We start from the raw sequence: 25,480 nt of genomic DNA, 5'->3' as shown, positions 1-25,480 counted from the left end.
CTTTCCAAGCCAACAGATTCTGAGAACAGAAGTAAAGATTGAGATGGCTCCTGTCCAGGGCTCTCAGACTGCCTGGGCAATTTGGCAGGTTGTGAAGAGACAGATGGTTGCTCTTCAGTGCTCTGGCCCTGGGAGGATGCGGAAGTCATTGAAGTGGATCTGTTAGCTGCCATCCATCTGACAACGGCTTCAATTTGTTCATCACGCAGCAGTGGGGTACGGCGAGGTCCTACAAAGCTGCGCATGAAGGACTGTTGCCTCGTAAAAGTTGGGGGATGCCGGGTCACTGGTGGCCGCAGCAGACACCGAATCCCCACGTCTTCTCCCTGCTGAATCCCCCCGTCCTCTCCCTGCTGAAACTCCACGGCCACGACCACGTGCCTTACTCCCTGCCTTCTTCATCTTGGTAGACTGATAAAGATAGGCAGAAAAGTAAAAAAGGGGGGACTTAGTGTTCTTATTCCTGAACACCTGCTAACCAGTATAAGAAACACTAATTTGGCTAAGAGTGTGTGTACTACACTTTAATATGATCTAATGTGGCCTACACAACTCTAAAGTGGAGTGTTTGGTGAACTTTATTTCCTTTTTTTTTTGGGGGGGAAAAATAAAAGGATGTGACCAAAGTTTGAAAGCTATAGTATCACAAACTTTTTGGAGCGATTACAATGCAGGAAGCTAACCTACAATGCAATTGATGAGGCTCCAAAAAATAGGGTGATACTAGTCTGGCTGGCCCTGAAGGGCACAAGCCAGCAAAAAGGCTCCTCTATCTAATCCTATATAGTGTTTGCAACCAACCAATGACAATGGACGCGGATGGAAGCACACTAATATAGGAGCAAAAATCTGGACAAATTAGCTGCAAAAAAAGGACTATGTATGAGGCAGTGACACACGCGGAGCGGACTACAACCAGCGGTGGCTGTAGAACACACTGCAACGTGAGCTGCACTCACACACAGAGTCAGACAGCCAAAAACAGTGCAGAGAAATGGGCTATAGCACTGAAAGGCTGCTGAAAGGCTCCGCTTTCCACTCCTTTAGTGTTTGCAACCAACGTATATGGATACGTATGGAAGCACACTATACAGGAGAAAAAAAAAGCAGCAATAAAAGAAAAATGTGTATGAGGCAGAGACACACGCTGGGCGGCCTACAAGCAGACGTGCCTGCAGGACACACTACACAGCGTGGGTCTGCACTCACACAGCCCTTGCAGACAGCTATTAAAACAGTGCTGCTGGGCTAAAAAAATGCTACAGTAGTGGATTATGTAGCATGGGTAGAGCAACAGATATGTTTGATGATCGCTATTTCTAGCTGTCCCTCACAGTCTTCAACAGCAGCCTGTCCCTAACTGAATTCACAGCAGAGTGAACCCGAAATGGCGGCTGCTGCGGTTTTTATAGTGCATCATGACATCATTTCAGCAGCCAATCACAGCCATGCCAGAAGTTAACATGTCTACATGCCTAACAGGATGTGCCCACACTTCTGAGGATCCCCATTGGCTGAATCAAATCGAGCGGGCTCCTAGCATTATGGGAACTTCCGATTCCGGTATTCGATATGAAAAAAGTATCGGAACTAAGTACCGGAATTCCGATACAGCGAATATCGGCCGATACCCGATACTTGCGGTATCGGAATGCTCAACACTAATCACAACTAAACCTATGATCTTATTTAGAGCCTTTGATGTATTCCATAAATGCTTATATAACCCCCAGCATAGGATATGTGGATCGAATTTATCCGGGGACTCTACAGTATTCCCCTGAGTCAGGTCTTGTATGAGCGAGTTAGAGTGGACTGTGCCTTAAGCATTTCCCTGAATCAAAGAAAAATGCTATGCTTCTGGAGTGGTACAGACCCAGACCATCAGAACCCTCTGGGGGCATAATGAATGAAGAGAATCAGAGTAGTACAAGATCTGCATAGTTCCCTGAGTATTATGCAAGAGAATGGAAAAGCGGATGGGGACTGGCTCCACCTCTGCTCTGAGGCTGCCTACCCGGACCTACAATATCCCTATCGGATCTTCCTCCAGGCTTCTGAACCAGTGCCTCCCTATGCAAGTCTATTAAACCACTACAGTCCTACACCTACTACGCCTGTATGTGGACCATTCCACCAAGTTCCTCAATATCATCCACCGGTGGGTCCTTAGGCAGAGCTGATTTATCTGGGACCCCGGTGTCCTCCAATGAGGATAGCTAGTCAGGTTCTAAGGGCACCCTCCACGCGTAGATGAAGAGATGATTGTCAAGACCCACAGTGTTTGCGGTGTGGAAGCAGAGGACACCTCACTAAAGGGCGTCGGAGTGATTTTCAAGGACACCCAGAACCGTCATTAAATAATCTTAATAATAATAAATAATCTCTATTTTTATATAGCGCTAACATATTCCACAGTGCTTTACAGTTTGCACACATTATCATCGCTGTCCCCGATGGGGCTCACAATCTAAATTCCCTATCAGTATGTCTTTGAAGTGTGGGAGGAAAGCCACGCAAACAGATGTTGTCCTTGTTGGGATTTGAACCCAGGACTCCAGCGCTGCAGTGCTAACCACTGAGCTACCATGCTTCCCTGTCATTAAACTTCTGGTCCCCGCAGTACTGGGATGTACTGCAGGGGAGGTAGTGGGACAAAGTACCCAGCACAAATCCATATATCTGGTTTCAAGGTGTCCCATCCTGGGAGTTGAGCTTGAAGGCATTCCAGTAGACTACTTAGAAGATACTGGGTCACATATAAGGACCTAGCCCATGTCGTACTTTAACTGCTAGTTTCAAGCGATGGCCAAGCCAGAGTGGGAGATGCTTTTCTGGGTAACTGACCAGCATCCAATTCAGGTCATGGCGGTTGTGTGGATAAATGTGCGGTTAAACGAACACAATGTGGGAAGAAAAGGCATCCTGCTGGTTCTTGAGCCATTTAAAAAAGATGTAACATTGATAATGGGCATGAATATCCTGGGAGAGTTGGACCATATCATGTTCACTAAATGGGGGTGTCAGGAACACCGCACTACACTCGCTCACTGAGCCAGTGCGCATGTCCTGAGTACAAAAAAAGTGCTCAAAGATACCTGTGGAGCAGGGCAGCAGCAGTGACAATGCGTGCTTCAAACTATCAGGACCTGAAGCATGTGACTGTTGGGGGCATGGCCTAAGCTCCACAGAGCTAGGAGCTGCAGGGAAACTCCTAGAAAGGTAACTACGGGACAAGTTACCAAGGGGCATAGATAGGGGCGGAAACCAGATCAAGCCGGGGTCAATGCATGAGATAGCAGGACAGTAACAAAGGGTTAGACATAGCGGATAGTCAGGACGTAGCAATAGATCAGAAAACCAGAACGGGCAATAGATGGTACAATAGGGGCAAACAGTAGCGGAGTAACAATAGCCAAGCCAGGAGGTCAGAACCAGAGAAGACAATAGTACCTAAAATGTGAGACGGAGTTCAGAGTGAGGGGACAGGCCGGGTCATACACGGGAATCAAACAAGCAATGCAGTACACGCACACCAGGGGGGTCGTCAGACACACAGCCAGAATAACAGTATAGCTGACAGAGAATGCTAGTCTGGAGTGAGTATAAATACCCCTCCCAGATCCAAAGAGAGGCCGGCAAAAGTTAACCCTGTGAGAACAGGACATTAACCATGTCCTAACCATGACAGGGGGCATGGCTACTGTTGGGAGACTATCCTGCCTCTGCCTGTTGGAATCGTCTACAACCTTGAAGGTATGGATGCAGTCATCATATTGGTGGGTCTAGGAGAGGTAGGTCAGAATTCCCTGGTATCCCGTACATTAACAGTGGTCCGTAATGGACCAGTATCCATCAGAGCTGTGAATGCGAGACAGAGAGAAGTCTGCTTAACTTCAGGAATGGAACTGGCTCATGTGTACCTACATCAAAGCGAAGTGCTGATTTAGAAAGAAGTGACCCTGGCTTAGTTAGATGATGCTGTCTGGACCCTGGCGGGATACGTCTCCAATCCGGGAAAGGTATAGACAAATACTTCCAAAGGTGGTGAAGGTGAAGACCTTGTTGAAACAGATGTTGGATTCGGGAGTGGTGCAGAGTAGTCAGAGTCCATGGGCAGCCCCAGTGGTGCTTGTCAAGAAGAAGGTTGGAACCATTCTTTTGTGCGTCGACTACCAGTGGTTGAACTGTGCAACTCATACCCCCTGCCCCGCATCGAAGAGTCCTTGTTGGCCCTAGGGAAAGCTAAAAAATTCTCCACTCTGGATTTAGCTAGTTGGTACTGACAGGTATCAGCAGCCAGAAAAGACAAAGCAAAGACAGCATTCATACTTCCCATGAGACTGTTTGAATTTAACAAAATGCCATTAAGACTATCCAATGTACCGGGTACATTCCAGCGGCTGATGGAGAAGTGCCTAGGCGACCTAAATTTGGAAGCCACTCTGATATACTTAGACAATATAATTGTGTACTCTGCTACCTTTCAGGAACACCTGAACAGACTCAGGCAGATACTCATTGACTGTAGATAAAGCCAAAGAGGTGTCATCTTTTCAAAAATATCGATTACTTTTACAATAAGGTGTCCCAGGATAGAGTCCTGCCTTCTCAAGACAAATAAGCTATGATACAGCAATGGTCAGCACCTAGTAGCCTGAGGGAGTTGAAAACCTTCCTTGGATTAGCCGGGTACTACCGACAGTTCATCAAGGACTACGCAAAAACAGTGGGCCCTCTGAATGAGCTGCTAAGAGGGACAGCTGGGGTACCCAAGAATCAAAGCAGGAGAAGGTTTTCCATACTGAAAAGAAGCCCTATATCGGCCCCCATCCTGGCTTATGCAGATTTCTATAGGCCATTCCTCTTAAACACTGATGACAGTGTCTTTGGACTTGGGGCAGTCCTTTAGCAGATACAAGAAAGGCACGAAAGGCTTATTGCCTATGCCAGTAGGTCCCTATGGGATGTGGTACGAAACCCTCACAATTACAGGTTCTTCCAGTTGGAATTCCTTGTCCTGGTGTGGGCCATGATGGAGAAGTTTATGGAATACCTGATAGGGGCCAAGATGTTTGTGCAGACTGACAACTATCCTTTGGCCCATCTGGACACTGCCAAGCTGGGAGCACTTGAGCAGCGTTGGGTAGATCGCCTTGCAAAATGTGACTTCTAGATCTGCTACCATGCTGCCATAGAGAACACCAATGCTGATGGCCTGTCAAGGGTAACCTTTGCAAGTCTGGAATGGGACCTCAATGAACACCTGGAAGAAAAGGAATTTCCGGACTTCTGCAAAATCATCCTCCCCCCAGGCAGTAGTGGCACAGTCAAGTTGGGAGGCCCGCTCCCTACCAAAGTGACTAAGAGTAAGGTCCACCACAAGATGAAGATGCAGGTTTGCAGCAAGTGAAAGGCAGGGTAGCTACCAGATGAGGAATAAAGTGCTGCCGGCACCATTTTGCTGCAGCCAAATTTTTTTTCCCTAGCGATCTGGTGGCACATGCACAGTAGAATCTTGCTGATAGATGCTACTGTGAAAGTGCCAGTGCCATTTAACTGCAGACACAGTTTATTTCCCTCCAGCAAAATGGCGGCAGAGCTTGCACAATAGTTTCTTTCAGCAAGCAATAGCCTGTTACGTGCATGTCACTAGGTTCCAATAGGGGCGGAACAGGTCTCATGAATTCTTTGGAACTCTGGAGGAACCGTTACTCAGGGAGACTATGTACTGTAGCTTCCTCAGGTACAAGATGGATCCACTTGCTCACACAGATACAACTATTAGAGTCCTTATGAACATGAACAGTGTAGTTTAATGTCACAGCACATTCAGTACAATTCATGTCTTTTAAGCACAGGCTTTATAACAGTACAGTTGCTTCTTAGAGGCAAATTGATGAACAGTCTCTTTGTTAGCACAATTCAGCACAGATCAAGACTTTTTACACAGGCACAGCAGTAGACAGCATGTCTTCTAGGACAGGGAGAAGGAGGGGGGAGGGTTTGCTGAGGGAGATTATCCCTATAACACAACTTCTTATCTTACTTATCTTCCTGCTCCTGATAGACTTTTCAATTGGCAGTATAGGGGTAGCCCAGCTCCACTCTGTAATGGAATCCTGTGTCCCTATGGTTCACTTGCCTGAAGGTATTTGAGAGACAGATTAGAAAAAATAAGTCCAGCGCTGTAAGTTCATAAAATTCATTTTCTTTTATTCCATCACTTCCAATAGTATAAAAGCAATTACGTCCTAGTCCAGAACATTAAAATCAAACACGTCATTGACAAAGATCTAAAGGTCAATGATTAAGATGCACGGTTTTGCATTGAAACTTGTTTGATTTTAATGTTCTGGACTGTGACGTAATTGCTTTTATACTATTGGAAGTGATGGAATAAAAGAAAATGGATTTTATGGACTTACAGCGCTGGACTTATTTTTTCTAAGTTCTGAAAACTTGCCGCACAGCAGGATCCATGCTCTCCAGGAGGAGGTGAGCAGACACTAAACTTTTTGTATATTTACAGATTATACACCACTCATCTCTTTTGGCTGCTGCCAGAATGTCAACAAGTTTCCCAGAATCCTCATGGGGCTCTGCTAACCACTCCCTGTGGGCATTATGTAAAATAGGGGGCAGGTCACTGAGTGATCAGTGATCTCTCATAAGCCCATACAGTAAAGCCCTGGATTTAAACAACCCAGGTATCATTTTAATCAGTATAACGGCGCCAACCTGAATAATACACCTGTAGTTTACTGAGCAAAATCCTGATGACAAGTTTGCTTTGATGCTGACTCATTATCATTTTGATTGCTTAAAAACTGTTACATTATTTTACTGATAATATTTAGTGAGTGTGAATGTGACTTTAATGTAACATACTCAAGCTTTGTGCCTGGGATCGTGTGAGCTGTAAAATGTCCTGGATCACTTAGGCTAGTTTCACACTAGCATATAGCCGAGGTGCAGAGGGCTGCAGACTTCTGTGAAGCTCCGCCACGGCCACACCTCCTCCCGTCAGCTCCGCCTACCTTCGTATTCGGCGTGCGTACCCTATCATTAACATTGGGTACTCAGGCCGTGCTGATGTATGCGGATGCCTCCGCATGCGTCACTTTGACGGTGCGGCGACCGCACCAAAATGCAACACGCTGCGTTCGGCGCAGGTCGCCGCACCGTCAAAATGACGCATGCGGAGGCATCCGCATACATCGGGGGGGCCTGTGTACTCAATGTTAAAGATAGGGTATGCACGCCAAGGTAGGCGGAGCTGACAGGAGCAGGTGCAGCCGTGGGCAGAGCTTCACAGAGGAAGTCTGCAGCCCTTCACACCTTGGCGATACGCTAGTGTGAAACTAGCCTTACTGAATGTTATGTGGGAAGGAAAAGCTATATAGATATATTCAGATAAGAAAAGAAAAAATGAAATTTGCCAGATGAAATTTGTCTGTAACCTGAAATTACATGATACTGTATTAATCACAAGCCTCGCTTTTTTGCATGTTTCATTTACTTTGATTCATGTTGTTTTTCAGTTAAAAAATAAATTCAGAAAAAAGATCCCCGAGGGAACAGAAGTAGCAAATATTCTTGTTGGTGAAGTGGACTATTTGAATCAACCATTTGCTGCTTTCATTAGATTAAAGGATGCAGCTGTACTTGGCACTTTGACCGAAGTGGCTCTTCCCACTAGGTAATATTTGTGGTCTCCTGCATAAAGTTTGACATGTAGTCACATAACTGGAACCTAGTGGTTATCTTCTGCAGATTCTATCCACATTTTACTCATTTTGCATTTTCCTTTTGTAACATTAGAAATTAAATTATATGCTGCTGACAGATTAAAACAGATACTAGAATATAGGAAATCCCTTTTGAAACCACTGACACATATTGTGTACACTTTTTATAATTCCTTGATAATACTAAGGCCACGTACACACATTGAGTATTTCAGCTTTTTACCTCAGTATTTGTAAGCCAACACCAGGATTGGAAGAGAAATGCAGACGTGGTGATGTGTTTCTGTTTGGCTTACAAATTCAGACGTAAAACACTCACCAAACACTCAACATGTGCACATGGCTTTAAAGGGGTTTCCTACAAACAAAATCAATTTTAGGCCTGTTTCACACATCAGTGTCTCCGGTACGTGTAGAGACACTGAAACACATAGACCCATTCAAATGAATCACGACCCATTCAAATGAATCGTGACCCATTCACGGACCGCAAAACGTGCACACGGAGAACAGTGCACACTGGCCTCCATGTGCACAGACGGCCGCCGGGGAAGAAGTGGCTACTGTAAGCGCTATTCCCCAGCGGGTGGTGCTGAAGTCGGCTGTCATTCGAGCAGTGGAGAATGATGAGCGGTATATTAAAGTCCAAACGACAGCAGGTGGGGGCTTTTGGGACTATTAACCCCATCATCCGACACCTGCTGTCATTCGGACTTTAATATACCGCTCATCATTCTTCTCTGCTCGAATGACAGTTGGCTTCAGCACCAGCCACCAGGGAACAGCACTTACAAGTAGCCGCTTCTTCCCCGGCAGCCGTCCGTGCGGTCCTGATGTGGCCACACATAGGACACACGGACACGGATATCTCCGGGACCAGTTTTTCCGGTACCAGAAATATCTGGACGTGTGAAACCGCTCTTGAAGTTGATTTTAAAATTAAAATACTGTCCTTTGCTTCCTTACTTGCCCAGTAAATGTGGTATGATCAGACCATGTGGTGAGACAAAGCCATTACACAGTATACAGCAGGGGCACATTTATAAAATTATCTCAGCACAGGAAAATTTTATTTAAACATCAAATTGTGGAGCTTATTATTATTCCAAGTTGTAATGATTAAGGCCGTTTTCACATGTCATTGTCTCCGGTACGTGTGGTGACAGTTTTCTCACGTACCGGAGACACTGACACGCGTAGACCGATTAAAATAAATGTGTGTGTGTCCATGTGTAAAATTTGTGTGTCCATTTTTGAGCGACAGCACGGATCACACGGACCCATACAAGTCAATGGGCCCGTGTAAACATCCGTGTGCCGTCCATGTGTGTTTTAAAAGTCATAGGGTTAAAATTGAAACAAATTGTTTCAATACACGGACACAGATACACGGACAGCATACGGACAGCACACGGATCACACACGGATGGTACACACGGACACACGGATAGTACACAGATGCCACACGGAAGAGACAAATCGACACAGACATCTCCGGTACTGGTTTTTCCGGTACAGGAAATATCAGGACGTTTGAAACCAACCTAAAATGAAGTTTGTGGGAAAACCCCTTTAAGCATCAAAGCTGCTGTGGTTGCAACCTACCCGCTCCCCTCTTTTTTTCCATTATAACATTATCTGACTTTCATAGGAAACCACGATTTACACTATTTATTGCAATACTCATAGGCTAGTTTCATACTAGCGTATGGAGGAGCTGCGGAGGGATGTGGACTTCCTCCGTGAAGCTCCGCCCACTGCCGTACCTCTTCTGGTCAGCTCCGCCTCCGTCAGTATGCAGCCTGCGTACCCTATCTTTAGCATTAGGTATGCAGGCCGTGCCGTGCTGACGTATGTGGATGCCTCCGCATGCGTCATTTTCACGGTGCGGCGACCGCACCGAAATGCAACACGTTGCATTCGGCGCAATGCGGAGGCATCTGCATACATCGGCACGGCCTGCATACCTAATGCTAAAGATAGGGTACGCAGGCCGCATGCCGATGGAGGCCGACCTGACCGAAGGACACACTACAGTGGGCAGGAGCTTCACGGAGGAAGTCCGCATCCCTCCGCAGCTCCTCCATACGCTGGTGTGAAACTAGCCATAGACATATGGGGATAAAAATTCAAACATTTAAACCAGGGATTACAAAACATTTTACCCAATAGTGTACTGGAAAACAGAAAAATATTCAAAGTGGAAGAAAATGGTGACTAAAATGTGATTCCGACATTGTTTTTTGGGTTTTGTTTCTATGGCATTCATTTTGTGGTAAAAATGACTAAGAAACTGATTGCACAGGTCAGTGCAATTGTGATGATACCAAACTGGAATATTTATTTTATTTAATTGGTAAAAAAAGAATGTAGAAGTTTGTAAAAGTACTTTTTTGTTTTTTGCTTTTTCTCCTGATAGAGCTGAGGGAGGGCTCATTTTTTGCGTGGTGACTGTTGTTTTTATTAATTCCAATTTGAGGTACATACTACAGTTTGTTCGCTTGTAATTGCATTTATTTTGGAGGAGAGGTGACAAAATACACAATTCAGGCATTTTGATTATTTTTCACTTTTCCATTAAGATTAGTTTTATATTTTGATTTAGCTTTTATGAATGTAGAAACACCAAATGCATTTGTTTATTTATTGTTTTCTTTATTTTTGGAGAGATTTTAATTTTTATGTTTTTTCACTATTATGTAACTTAAATGTTAAACACTTTTTTTTTACATTATTTGTAAGTCCCCTTGTGGAACTTTAATATGCATCTGATCGCTTAGTCTATAAATTGCAATACCGAGTTCTTATTATACAGGAAAATTCTTGGACTCCTATAGAGTTCAGTCTATGCCTGAGCTTCACAGGAGTGCCAAGATGGCAGCACTCCACAGGATCTCATAGTGAGGGGTGAGCTGGGGCCGATGCACACATGTACTGGCAACTGCTCCATTTAAATGCAACTGTCAAAAATTGATAGTGACATCTAATTGGTTAACAGCGGACAGAGCAAAGTTTCAGCTACAGCTGTTAGATGTCGGCTATGTGGATAAGCTGGGGTATACTGCATGTGTAAGGAGCTTACGGTAGTTGCTGATCGTCTTGTGGATCCCTCCTGAGGATGTTAATGTACAAGGTGGGCCATTTATATGGATACACCTGGGTGGGCCATTTATAAAGATACATCCAAAATGGCCAACTTCAAAATGGCTGCCATGGTCACCACCCATCTTGAAAAATTTCCCCCCTCCCATATACTAATGTCCCACAAACAGGAAGTTTATATCACCAACCATTCCCATTTTATTTAGGTGTATCCATTCCTTGTAGGAATGCTTGGACCTGACACCCATAATGTGGTGGTTCATTATCTTGCTGGAAATACTCAGGGAACGTGACATCTTCAGTGCATAAAGAGGGCAACACATCATCATGTAGCAATTTCAGATATCCAGTGGAATTGAGGTTTCCATTGATGAAGAATGGCCCCACTATCTTTGCACCCCATATACCACACCATACCATCAATTATGGGTGTCAGGTCCGAGCATTCCTACATGAACAGTTTCCTGGAAAGTGCATTGGCCATCGTGGGCCAGTTGAATGGCCACCAAGGTCTCCCGATCTGATCCCCTTAGACTTTTATATTTAGGGTCATATGAAGGCAATTCTCTATGCTGTGAAGATACAAGATGTGCAGCATCTGAAACAATTGATACTGGAAGCCTGTGCTACCATTTCTTCTGCGGTGTTGCTATCAGTGTGTCAAGAGTGGGAGAAGATGGTTACATTTCCCCCCTCCCATATACTAATGTGCCACAAACAGGAAGTTGATATCACCAATTTAGGTGTATACATATAAATGGTCCACCCTGTATTTATATCATGTCATGAATGTTTTCTTAACAAGCCAATGTTTATTCTTTCAGATTCATTTTTATTCTTCTGGGTCCAAGTGGAAATGCAAAAGCCTGTCATGAAATTGGCAGAGCCATTGCCACCTTACTTACTGATGAGGTAAGCATTTAATTTGTTATACAATATCTATACAATATCTGTAAGGGCTCATACACATCTGTGAGAAAAAAGGACAAGTGCAATCTGATAAAAAAAACAGCTTGCACTCTGTCCAATGTTATTCTATGATTTCCTGCTCATCTGAGATTTTTTTCTCAGCTCAGATCAGGTAAGCTGCAACTGTCCTTGCATCTCAGAAGAAACTCACCAATGCAAGTCAATGGGTATGATAAAAAAATCACATGACATCTGATTTTTACATACCAATGTCCTTGAAAACCTGGCATTTTAGAAGCTGTGTACAGTAAAATCACAGCGGGACCTGACAAAATACAATAGATAAAATACATATATACACATAGAATAGATAAATATAAAGATTTCAGTGACATTACTGTACATTTTTTCCTAAATAAATTACTTGTGAAAATAATGGGGTGGGATCCCCCAACATTTTATTATGCAGCGAAGGGAAAACGGACAGCTGGTGACAGATGTTTATAGCCTGGGAAGGGGGGGGTAATAGCCATGGAGCTTCCCAGGCTATTTGTATCAACTCCCAGTTGTATACTTAGTCGTTTCTGGTTATTAAAATGAGGGACCCCAAAAATTTAAAATGTAGGTTCTCCCTATATTTAATAACTAGCAAAGGCTAGGCAAACAGCTACAGGCTGATATTAATAGCCTAGGAAGGAGCCATTCATATTGGCTTCTTCCCAGGCTAAAAACATCTGCTCTCATCCACCCCAGAAAAGGTGTATCCATAAGATGTGCCAATTCTGGCACATAGCCTCACTCTTCCCACTTGCCCTGGTGTGGAGGCAAATGGGGTGATAGTATAGGAGTTGATGTCACCTTTTCAAGCCCAGGGGTTAGTAATGGAGAGGAACCTCTAAGTCACCTCCAATACTAACCCGATTGTCAAATTGTAAGAAAAAGGAACATCTAGAATAAAGTCTTTCATTTGAATTAATGCCACAGACTCCTTTAATAGATTTATATTTACCAAAAACGCATATACTCACCTCAGTGACCAATCCACTGAAGCCAGTGTCCCCTGTAAAAGAATTAAAACAATAAACAACCATATTCTTCACCTGTCCGATGAGAAGATAATAATCCAATTGTCCCGCAACACGTCTAGCTCTGCCACATCTAGATGGCAGGCTGAATTGTTGCATGATGCGACTATACAGCCTACCATTCAGCAGAGACACTGAGCTAAGCGTGCTTGGTCAGCTCAGTGCCTCATGGTTACATGATAAAGTTGAGTGGATGTCATATCCAATGAACTCCTTTCACCTCAATTACATCAACACGAGCGCCGTCAGAAAAAATTTAATGGTGCTTGCGCTGACGTCATTGAGTTGAACTGAGTTAATTGGCTCTGAACTCTGATGTGCTTTCTGATGGCATCGCGAGCGTGAGAACTTTTTCATGCTTGCGGAGATGTCAGTGAGGTGAAATGAGTTAATTGGATATGAACCCTATTCAACTTTATCACGTTACCACGAGCAACTAAGCTGAGCAAGCACATATCTATACATATTCTGTATCTTTCTATCTATCTATCTATCTATCTATTGTAAGATGGCTGCTGGACGAATCCTGGAAGGGAGATATGTGTCACTGCGGCTATTAGCTGCAGTGATGTGAGCTTGTAAATATGCTCCAGCACACATAGTGCTGAGAGAGTTGTTTGTGCCGCTCCAAGGCCAGGTTTTTCGAGCGATATGAGAGATGGGTGTGAATGACCGCTCACGTATCCATACCCTTGGGGTGTGGTTTGAATAATAAAATGGAGGCCAATTGCCTCATTCAGTGTCTGTGGCTGGAGGTGTGGAGACATCCCGTGTGTGTGTGTTAAAGACATTGACCAGAGCGGGCGGACCAGCATTATTATATGGACTATATATTTGTTCCGGTTTGCTTTTCACCTTGTGCTGGAAAAGGCTGTTCATTTGTTTTGAGTATCCAGAGCTGTTTATGCAACTTTAATAAACTTGCTTGGACATTTCCACAATACTGCTTCCTGTGCCTACCTTATCTGCAGCCAAGTGAGTACAGATTCCTACACTATCTATCTATCTATCTATCTATCTATCTATCTATCTATCTTTCTACATATGTGCAGTGGGGAAAATAAGTATTTGATACACTTCAAGTTTTCTCACCTACATTACAAAGATTGGAGATGTCTTTAATTTTTATCGTAAGTACATTTCAGCTCTGACAGACTGAACCTAAAAATAAAAACCAGAAAATCACATTGTATGTTTTTTCAACAGTTAAATTGCTTTTTATTGCATACAGTATAAGTATTTGATCACCTACTAACCAGCAAGAATTCTGTCTCACTGATCTGTTTTTTTTTTCTTTAAGAAGCCCTCCTACTCTGCACTCATTAGCTGTATTAATTGTACCTGTTTGAACTCTTTTCCTGTATAAAAGACACCCGCCACACACTCAATCAAATAACACTCCATCCTATCCACCATGGCCAAGACAAAAGAACTGTCTAAAGGCAACAGGGACAAAATTGTTGATCTGTAAAATGCTGGGATGGGATACAGGATAATAGGCAACCTGCTTGGTGGAAACGCAACAACTGTTGGCAAAATAGAAGAAACACAATATCCCTGTCAATCTTTCTCAGTCTGGGGTTCCATGCAAGATCTCACCTGGGGTAAGGATGATACTGAGAAAGGTCAGGAAACAGCTCAGAACTACATGGGAGGACCTGGTCAATGACCTGAATAGTTCGGACCACAATCTCATACATTACTGTAAGTAACATACTACACCATCATGAATTTAAATCCTGCAGGGCAAGGTTCCCCTGTTCACACCAGAACATGTCCAGGTTCATTTGAAATTCACAAGTGACCATCTGAATGATCCACAGAAGGAATGGGAGAAGGTCTTATGGTCAGATGACCTTTGATACCTTGTTGTTATCAATTCCACTCTCTGTGTTTGGAGGAAGAAGAAGGATGAGTACAAGCCCAAGAACACCATCCCAACCATGAAGCCTGGTGGGGGAAACATTATACTTTGAGGGTGCTTTTTTAAAAAGGAGAAAGGACGACTCCACCGTATTGAAGGGAGGATTGATGTGGTCATGTATCGCAAGATTTTGGCCAAAACCTCCTTCCCTCAGTAATAGCATTGAAAATGGGTTATGGCTGGATATTCCAACATAACAATGACTGAAAACATATAGCCAGATCAACTAAGGAGTGGCTCTGTAAGAAGCATTTCAAGGTCCTGGAGTGGCTTAGCCAGTTTTCAGACCTGAATCCAATAGAAAATCTTTGGTGTAAGCTGAAACTCAATGTTGCCCAACAACAGCCCCGAAACCTGAAAGATCTGGAGAAGATCTGTATGGAGGAGTGGCCAAAAATTCCTGCTGAATTGTGTGCAAACTTAGTCAAGAACTTCAGGAAACGTCTGACCTCTTATTGCAAGCAAAGGTTTCTGTGCCAATTATTAAGTTCCATTTTTCTATTATATCCAATACTTATTTAATGCAATAAAATGCAAATTAATTACGTAAAAATCATACAATGTGATTTTCTGGATTTCTTTAACCCCTTTACCTTCAAGGGTGGTTTGCACGTTAATGACCGGGCCAATTTTTACAATTCTGACCACTGTCCCTTTATGAGGTAAAAACTCTGGAACGCTTCCATGGATCTAGGTGATTCTGACTGTTTTTCTCATGACATATTGTACTTCATGTTAGTGGTAAAATTTAATTCATATAACTTGCGTTTATTTGTGAAAAAAACGGAAATTTGGCAAAAATTTTGAAAATTACGCAATTTTCCAACATTGAATTTTTATGCCTTTAAATCACAGAGATATGGCACACAAAAAACTTAATAAATAACATTTCCCACATGTTTACTGTACATCAGTTGACCAGCGATTTCTCATTTTTACAACACCATTTTTTTTAGGGACCACATCACATTTGAAGTCACTATGAGGGGTCTACATGACAGAAAATAGAAAAGTAAAAAGTAATAGAAAAGTAAAAAAAAGTTAAACAATGTTTTAAAATCTAAAATACGTATATTTATGTAAAAACAAAAAAGTACACATATTTGGTAAAGCCACGTCCGGAACGAGCCGACCTATAAAACAGTCATACTAGTTAACCCCTTCCGTGCACATCGTAATAAGAAAAAAAAGAAAAAAATGTGAAAAAAAGTATACCTGCTTAATTGCATAGACTTGAATGCTCAAAAAAACAATGATAAGACCAATGAAAATGGTGGAAAGAAGTCACACCTGTGTGAAAAAACAGCTAACTTATCAAAGAAGAGCTGCCTTAAACAGTTTACAAGTAATTATATAGATCAGGGGTGGGGAATCTTTCTTCTGCCAAGAGCCATTTGGATATTTATACCATCATTCGGGGGCAGTACAAACTCCGCCCACAAAGTACATCCTGACTCTGGCACTGGTTTCATGACTTAATCTTTCATTGCATGCCCTTCAATGTTCAGTGAGTGTGTGTGCTAACAGACCAAGAAGAAATTAATGAGTTTGTGGCAATCAAAATACAGCTCCCTGCCCAAGAATGTGGTCTCTGAGAATCTGCGCAGGGGGCTGATAAAAGGTCATCGAGGGCCGTAAATGGCCCTGGGGCCTGAGGTTCCCCACCCCTGATATAGATAATATCTTGAACAATCTGGTTATGCTTATGACTCGCCAATATGTGGAAAGTGAGTCGAGTGCCCACCAAAATACATATGACATGCGTATGCAATAAGTGTGCAATGCGATTTTAATATGAGCTTTTACATACAGCAGTTCTCTCTATGTTAAATCTCATGTTAAAATAGTATTGAAAAAAAAATTGTACACATCATTTTAAAACAAAATAGTCTTCAAAACATATATATATATATATATATATATATATACTAGATAGAGGCCCGATGCTATTGCATCGGGAGGGCGGCAATGTCACAAAGGAGGCAGGCTTTGCAGCATTGAGAATCTCTCCCCCATGTGCTCACCCACCTATCCACTCTCTCTTTCCCGATGTGATGACTTCTCCCGTTTGTGCTCTCTTCTTTGACCTGTCTACCCCATGTGCTATCCCCCTTGTCTGCTATCTCTCTCCTTCCGGTGCTGTGTTCTCCCCTCATGTGCTGTCCTGTTTGAGCTGTCTCCTCCTGTGCTCTGTCTCTCTTATCCCTGTGTTTGACCGAGTACAGAACATACCACAGCTCCTGGGCAGGGGAGGAAGCAAAAGACAATACTGACATTACAGCAGGAGATCGCAGAGGATACATTTTGTGAGGTAAAATCATTGAAATATTTTATTTTGCAAAATGAATCCTCTGTGATCCTCTGCTGTAATATCAGTATTGTCTTTTGCTTCCTCCCCTGCCCAGGAGATGTGGTATGCTCCTCACACGGTCGGACACAGACAATTTTTAAAATGAACTTTCATTCATGGGAAAATCCCTTTAATGCGACTGGCTTCCTCTACCTGTAGACACGTCGCACATCTGCCACCAGCACCAGCCAAATGATTCACTGCACCTGCATGGAATTTGCGCAGTGTGCTTGTGAGTGTGTGTGTGTGGGAAAGTGTGAGTGTGTGTGAGTGTGACTGTGAGTGTGAGACTGTGAGTGTGTGAGTGTGAGAGTGGTGCATACGGTGCATAGAGTGTGTGTGTGGTGCGACGGTGTTCCACTGGTGATACCGCGCAATAGGTTGGTACCAACAGCAGTTTCCATATTGAGACACCCATCACTTGGGTGTCCCAATAAGGTGGTCGGTGAACTTATTCTGCCTGGAATTCTGGGATATGGTGACATCTGGACAGAACAGGAGATGAAAACTTTACAAGGCAATTATATAAATAGATATATATGTGTATATAGATAGATATATAGATAGATATAGTAAAAGCCGGCAGATGCCGCGTACAGTAAAGAAAATAATAGGTTTGAATAGAATAGATAGACCAGATATATACACATAGTATAGGTGATATTTTTAGCCAGGGGGGCCACTATCCATGGCTCCTTTCTAGGCTATTAACATCAGCCCTCAGCTCTCTGAATAGCCATTGCTGGCTATTAATTATAGGGGGACCCCACACCATTTTTTTCTGCAAAAGAATCTTTTATTCATTAAATACATGTCGAGGATTTTGCACACACACTATACTAATTGTATTTGTCACTGACATGTATATACCTACCTATGCTATATGGATTTACTGTATGTAATCCATCTCCTAACCTGTCGGCTCCTGCAGTGATTTTGCAGAAACTGACAAAAGAGCTACCGGCTATTCTTCTATCTATCTCTCTATAAAATATAAAGATATCTATCTATCTATCTATCTATCTATCTATCTATCTATCTATCTATCTATCTATCACTGACATCCATATGTATGTATGTATGTATATACAGTGTGTATATATATATATATATATGTATATAGAATACATATATATTTTACAGTGATTTTAATGTACAACACACATGAATTGATGGCTTTTCAATCCGGTGCGTATTTCTCGCAAGTCACATGGATGATCCGTGTGGTGTGCAATTTTTTTTCTCGCACCCATGGACATTCATTGGCGAGTCTTGGCTGATATACGCAGCAAATCGCAGCATGCTGTAATTTCACTCGCACGTACAGTATATTACGGCCGAGAAAAAAAAACGGTGATGGGTGCTGCCCCTATTTTATCGTATAGCACTTGTCCGTATCCCTTGCTAGTGTGACTCCGGCCTATACATTCTAAGCTCTTATCTCTCACTCACAAAGCCCTCCACAGTTCTGCACCGCTCTATATATCTCCTCCCTCATTTCTGTCTATCGCCCTACATGTTCTCTCCGTTCTTAAGCTGACCCAAGACAAACATCCTCCATAATTTGAACCTTTCACCTCCGTCTCCAAGAATTCTCCCGTGCTGCGCCAGTTCTCTGGAATGCACTACCCCACGCGATCTGACTGTTACCTAGCATTCACGGTTTTAAGTGTGCTTTAAAAACACAACTCTTTAGGCTATGTGCACACGTTGCGCTTTTTTTTTGCATTTTCGCAGCATTTTTCCGCTGCGGAATTGCCTTGAAAATGCAAAGAAAACGCATCTCATGCACTCCTATGGGATTTCGCAATGCTGTGCTAATGCTTCGGATTTTCCCGCTGTGGAATCGCATAGCGGAAAAAAACACAACATGCTCATTCTTTTTGCTGAATCATGGTGATTCCGCACCCATAGGATTGCATTGAAATGCTCACTTTATTCATGTGGCTATGCCCACCATGCATAAAGTGAGCGCTCAATGTGCGGATGGTACCCAGGGTTTGGAGCAGAGGAGACTCTCTTCCAGGCCCTGGGTACCATAATCCTGTAAAAAATAGAATAAAAATAAAAAATAGAGATATAATCACCCTCCGGCGGCCCACGAAGTCCTTCCCGCCTTTCACCACGCTCCCAGCATCTTCCAGTCCCAGTAATGCTTTGCGCGAATGACCGCTGATGACATCGCGCTCTTGAGAGCGTGACGTCATCTCAGGTCCGTCGCACAAAGCATTACTGGGACCGGAAGATGCCGGGGGCCGATGGAAGGTGAGAATAACAATATTTTTTATTTTTTTTCATTATGTTTATTACATTCTATCTTTACTAATGATGCTGCATAGGCAGAAGCAATAGTAAAAAGTTGGTCACACTTGTCAAGCACTATGCTTGACAAGCATGACCAACCTATCAATCACATTTCCAAGCGATACTTGAAATCGCTTGGAATGCGCAGGCATTCCGCAAGAGAAAAACGCTTGCAAGACGCTTGTTTTTCGTGGGAAAACACATGTGAATTCGCATGCGTTTTACCTGCGGCAGGAGTTTTGGAAATGATGCGGACATTTCCACATAGCCTCAATCTAGCCTGTCACCTCAACTCACTAACCTAACTCACCGCTGTTCCTTCCTTCTAAATATTATTCAGAAGCTGCTATTTATCCTCCTATTTATCTGTTTCCACACCCTCCAAGCACATGATACCTGCACCTGATAATTGCACTTAAACACACCCTATTTACACTCCCTATTTATTACGATTGCTGGATCTGAAACAACAAGCACTTTTCACCTATTGTGTCCCCCCTATTTCCTTGTAGATTGTAAGCTTGCGAGCAGGGCCCTCATTAATGTAACTGTTTGAAGCAAACTAGTCAACTGATTTGGCCAATATGAGTTACGGCCACTGCCTTTCAGGGCTTATCTGCAGCATTCTATAGTGCTGTAGATAAGCCCATGATCCGACCTGCAAGAGACAAAAAATAACTTTTATTAGACTCACCTGTGGGGCAGTCCGGTCGCAAGGGTGTGACTCTTCATGGTCCGGCGCCTCCCATCTTCTTGCGATGCCGCCCTCCTGTTTGCTTCGTGTCGTACTCCAGCGCAAGCGTACTTCTCTGCCCTGTTGAAGGCAGAGCAAAGTACTGCAGTGTGCAGGCAGCGGGAAAGGTTAGATAAGCCCAGCGCCTGCGCACTGCAGGAATTTGCTCTGCCCTCAACAGGGCAGATAAGTGATGCCGGGCAGTCTGTGTGAATGACGCATGGACGCGTCATCCACATGAAGCAAGCAGGAGGGCGGCATCACAAGAAGATGGGAGGCACCTGACCAAGACCTGCAACATCCACCGGACCGCCCTGCAGGTGAGTATAATAAAACTTATTTTTCTTCTCTTGCATATCAGATAGAGGGCATATCTACAGGATTATAGAATGCCGTAGATAAGCCCTGAAAGGCTGTGGCCATAACTTGTGTCTGCCAAACCTGATAACAGGTTCCCTTTAAACTGTCTTACCCTGTATTGAATTTATTGTCTGTATATGTCACTGCTTAATTGTAAAGTGCTGTGGAATATCTTGGCGCTATGTAAAATATGTGGTCTGCCAATGTAACATGGAACCATCAAACCAGTGCAGCAAAATCTGCACTTCATATGGCGCTTCTTCCCTTCTGAGCTTTGTACTCTACCTCAGAAGTAGTTTTTGACCACATATGGGGTATTGATGTACTCAGGAGAAAACAAACTGTTACGCATTTTCTCATTATTCATCTTGGAAATTGCAAACTCGGGGTCAAAGCAGCATTTTAGTGTAAAAAGACATAGTAAAATTAAATTTACTCAGTCCAATGTTATACAAGCTTGTGAATCTCATGAGGGTTAAAATACCATACTCATTACTCCCATAGATGAATTTCTTGAGAGGTGGGTGTAATTTACAAAATGGGATCACTTGTGGGGGTTTCTGCTGTTTTCGCATGTCAGGGGCTATTCAAATGTGACATGGTATCTGCAACCTATTCTTGCCAAAATAGGACTCATTCCCTTCCCAACCCTGCGTCCACCCAAGCAGTTGTTTTCCAACAAATATGGGTTTTATGCATACTTAAAAAAATGATTTTTTTTATTTTTACAGCTCTACATTACAAAATTTCCGCGAAGCCCGAAAGAGTTCAAGGTGCTCACCACACATCTAGATAAATTGCTTGAGGGGTGTAGTTTCCAAAATGGGGTCATTTTTGGGGGGTTTCCACTGTTTAGGCTCTCCAAAGGCAACATGGCCTCCGCTTTCAATTCCAGGCAATTTTGTATAGAAAAAATGTCAAATTTCTTCTCCTCCAAGCCCTGCCATGTGCCCAAACAGCAGTTTTCCTACACATATGTTGAATTGACATTCTCAGGAAAAATTGCACAAGAAATTTTGGGGTTCATTTTTTCTTGCTAAGCATGTAAAAAAATGGGGTTAAAATAACATTTTTGTGGGTAAATAATGTTTTTTTAATTTTCACCGCTTAACATTATAAAATTCTATGAAGCTCCTGAGAGTCCAAGGTGCTCACTACACTCCTAAATAAATTCCTTGAGGGGTGTAGTTTCCAAATTGGGGTCATTTTGGGGGGATTTCCACTATTTAGGCTCTTCAAACGCGACATGGCATCAGTTTTCAATTCCTGACAATTTTGTATTCCAAAAGTCAAATGGCACTCCTTCCCTTCCTAGCCCTGCCGTGCACCTAAACAGTAGTTTTCCAACACATATAGGGTGTTGGCGTACTCAGAATCAGTTGTATCCATAGAAGCGTTAGAGTTATGACCTCATAAAGTCATAGTGGTGGAAAAATTGGCCTGTCAGGAAGGTGAAAACAGGCTTAGTTTTGAAGTGCCGCTACTTAAGAGAAATTAATATTTACTGTGAATATTCATTTCTCTTAAGTAGCAGCATACTATTGAACATCTATGAATACTCACTGCTCTTTGCATGCACAGTCCCGGTGAGTATTCTTGCAGCTGTGCTCTGCTTGTGAGCAGTGCATTATGTCCCTGCCTTGCGCTGCTTACAAGCATAAATCAGTTGCTGGCACCGGAGCATGACACTGTGAGGGTGTGCCAGGTAAGTAAGTGTAATTTTTTTTTATATTTTCAGATGGAGCCATGGATGGGGGTGGGGGCCAATTATGAGGATAGGGTCATGCATACCAGAACCGTGGTTGAAGGCCAATCATACCAAGATGCAAAGAAAGAGAAATGAATATTCATTGCCCTCCACGATGCCGCTCCACCACATCCCCAGCACAACCAGAGCCGGTATATCTGGACTATAAGATGCACCCATCATTTTCCTCCATATTTTTGGAGGAAAAATCTGCGTCTTATAGTCCGAAAAATACAGTAACTCTCTCCCACAAACATATTTTATAGCTACAAATTTTGCATTTTCATAATGGTAACAGGGGAAATTGAACCATACAGTTTGTTGTGCAACTTTTCCTGATTAAGCCGATATCCAATATGTGGAGGAAAACTACTGTTTCGGCGCACAGCAGGGCTTGGAAGGGTAGGAGCACCATATGACTTTTTGAATGCAAAATTTGCTGGAATAATTAGCGGACGCCATGCTGAGTTTGGAGAACCCCTGAAGTGTTTAAACAGTGGAAACCACCCACTAGTGAAACCATTTTGGAAACTAGACCCCTCCGGGAACTTATCTAGATGTGTAGTGAGCACTTTGAAACCCCGGGTGCTTCACAGAAGTTTATAACGTTGAGTAAATCTAATTTTTCACACATAAATGTTTTTAAGCCCCAAATTTTTTATTTATACAAGGGTAACAGGAGAAAATGGACCCCAAAATTTGTTGTACAATTTCACTTGAATACACTGCTATCCCATTTGTGGTCAAAAACTACCTTTGAGGCAAAGCTCAAACGGGAAGGAATGCTATATTACAGTGCAGATTTCGCTGCACTGGTTTGAGGATGCCATGTCACATTGGCACAGTCCCAGATGTGCCAGAACAGCAGAACCCCCCCCATAAGTGATCCCATTTTACAAATTTCACCTCTCAATGAATTCATCTAGTGGTGCAGTGATCATATTGACACCAAAGGTGTGTCACAAAATTTTACACTATTGAGCATTGAAAAAAAAAAAATAATATTTTTACCACCAAGAATGTATGTTAGCCATAAACTTTACATTTTCATACTGATAAATGGGTAAAAATGGGACAAAAATTTGGAATGTAGAAATATTCCCTATGTGGCTCTACAGTACTACTTAGCCATACGGCGAGAATTGAGAGGAACGGAGCGCTATTTGCCTCCTGGATCGCAGATTTTCCTAGAATAATTTGCGTATTCCATGTACAGAGCCTTAAGTGCTAGAAAAGCAAAATCACCCCTCAAGTGACCCCATTTTTGAAATTATACCCCTTTGGGAATTTATCTACAGGTGTAATGATGATATTGACTCCATGAGTGTTTTCCAGAAACAAGCAGTAAGACCAAAGAGAGAAAAAAACGAACATATGATCAAAGATGAATTCGGACAAAAGAATTGAGCCTAAAATACCTTTATTAGTGAGGGTAGTAAGACATAGCACTACATACAAAAGAGGTGCCCTCACAAGCAATAAAACATGATTATACAGAACAATAAAATATATTAAAAACTGAAAAACTAGGTAATAATGAAAAAATAATATGAAATATATCAGCATAAATACCAGGATGGTTCACAAAAAGCCCACAAGAAAAATACCTCACAGTATAAGTGTTACAGAAATGACTCACAATATTAGTATGACTGGAATAATGGAGCAGTCATGTGGACATCAAAGTATCAACGTTAAAGATAGACAAAACAATTAGGCTATATTCAGTGAAAGGAAATGCCCTTCTGCTCCATGGGAGGTTTCTGGCCTCCCTGAGCTTGTCTTATGCTTGAGCATAAGTAATATAGCACTGAATAGTTATGTGGCATGTCCAAAGTACAGGAGAGCAAGTAAATAAGAAAATAGGAGATGAAAAAACAATCAAAGAAGTAGCTGTGAATGCAGTGAATCACTAGGGCAAATGGGTATGAGCAAGAGATGCAAAACCAGCGGGGTACATTAGATCAGACTGAGATAGGATATTGTGGGCAGGGGAGCAATGTATTACCTGTGTGTCTGACGGTCACTGGTGTGGCGAACACCCCAAAACAAGCAGTAGTGGATGTTGCTGAGTGAAAATTGCAAACTGCTGTTGAAGTGACTAGTGCATTGTAGTGACCAATACGTTGTAGTGACCAGTACGTGGTAGTTCCCAGCTCATGGTTCTGGAGACATTCACTCATAAATGAGGCGGGCTCTCATCACTACAGAAATGCCAAACATATGGACACTAAATATGGTTTAGGCACACTGGGGCTCAGAAGGAAGAGGAATTTGGGAGTGCAGAATTTGCTGAATTTATTTTGTGGGGCGAGCAGCCATTTTGCTTTTCCAGAGCCTTTGTACTGACAGTAATGTGGAAGCCCCCTATATTTCCGTTGACAGATGATGGACCTGAGTGTGGCTTTTTTTGTGGATTGAGTTTAAGCTTTTATTGGGAACAATTTACATATATTTAGGATAACATTTCTCCCGTTCGCTACGCTGAGCATTTACTTCGGAGCTTCCATCTAAATCTCCAAGTAACGTGACAAATGAAATCTCTAAGTGATCCATTCACTATAATAAGGCAGCAGAGTTACTCTGGACTCTGTCTGGCTTCTGTTCAGTGGTGTCCTTTTTTCAGAAGTGCACAAAACTGTGATCGACAATGGTTTTATGCTCTGGATCACAGGTCCTATGGCCTCTACAGGGCCTCTATCTGCCTCATTATAGGTCTGAATCACGTAATATATTTCAGAGATTTACATGGAAACCCCAGAGTTAGCGTCTAGCGCAGAGCGCAGGATAAATGGGAGATGAACTTTGGGAGGCAGAATGAACAAATCAACAGCAGGTGAAGAATTGGTTTTATTTATTTTTTACGCTGTTCCTCATGCGGTATAAGTGATTAGGTGACTTTATTTTTAGGGTCGGTACAATTACAGTGATACCAGACATATTGGGCAGCACGGTGGCTCAGTGGATAGCACTGCAGCCTTGCAGCGCTGGAGTCCTGGGTTCGAATCCCACCAAGGACAGCATCTGCAAGGCGTTTGTATGTTCACCCCATGTTTGCGTGGGTGTACTCCAATTTCCTCCCATATACCAAAGATATACTGATAGGGAAATTAGATTGTGAGCCCATCGGGGACAGTGATGCTAATGTGGGCAAACTGTAAAGCGCTTCGGAATATGTTAGCGCTATAAAAAAATAAAGATATTATTATGTTTAA

General features: G+C 42.8%; 1 protein-coding gene across 3 annotated transcripts in view; it reads left to right on the top strand.

The window, feature by feature from the left end:
* The window catches only part of SLC4A9 (solute carrier family 4 member 9), a 983,109-nt gene that overhangs the window by 250,975 nt on the left and 706,654 nt on the right, over window positions 1-25,480 (top strand). For all 3 annotated transcript variants that reach the window (XM_073573700.1, XM_073573698.1, XM_073573697.1), the window contains exons 5-6: window positions 7,545-7,702; window positions 11,678-11,765. In XM_073573700.1, coding sequence (XP_073429801.1) covers window positions 7,545-7,702; window positions 11,678-11,765 — 246 coding nt within the window. The remainder of the gene's footprint in view (window positions 1-7,544; window positions 7,703-11,677; window positions 11,766-25,480) is intronic.

The sequence above is a fragment of the Dendrobates tinctorius genome, unplaced genomic scaffold, assembly GCF_039654945.1.
Source record: "Dendrobates tinctorius isolate UK_male_01 unplaced genomic scaffold, ASM3965494v1 ptg000036l, whole genome shotgun sequence".
Taxonomy (NCBI): domain Eukaryota; kingdom Metazoa; phylum Chordata; class Amphibia; order Anura; family Dendrobatidae; genus Dendrobates; species Dendrobates tinctorius.
This window is presented reverse-complemented; position numbering and strand designations above follow the sequence as displayed.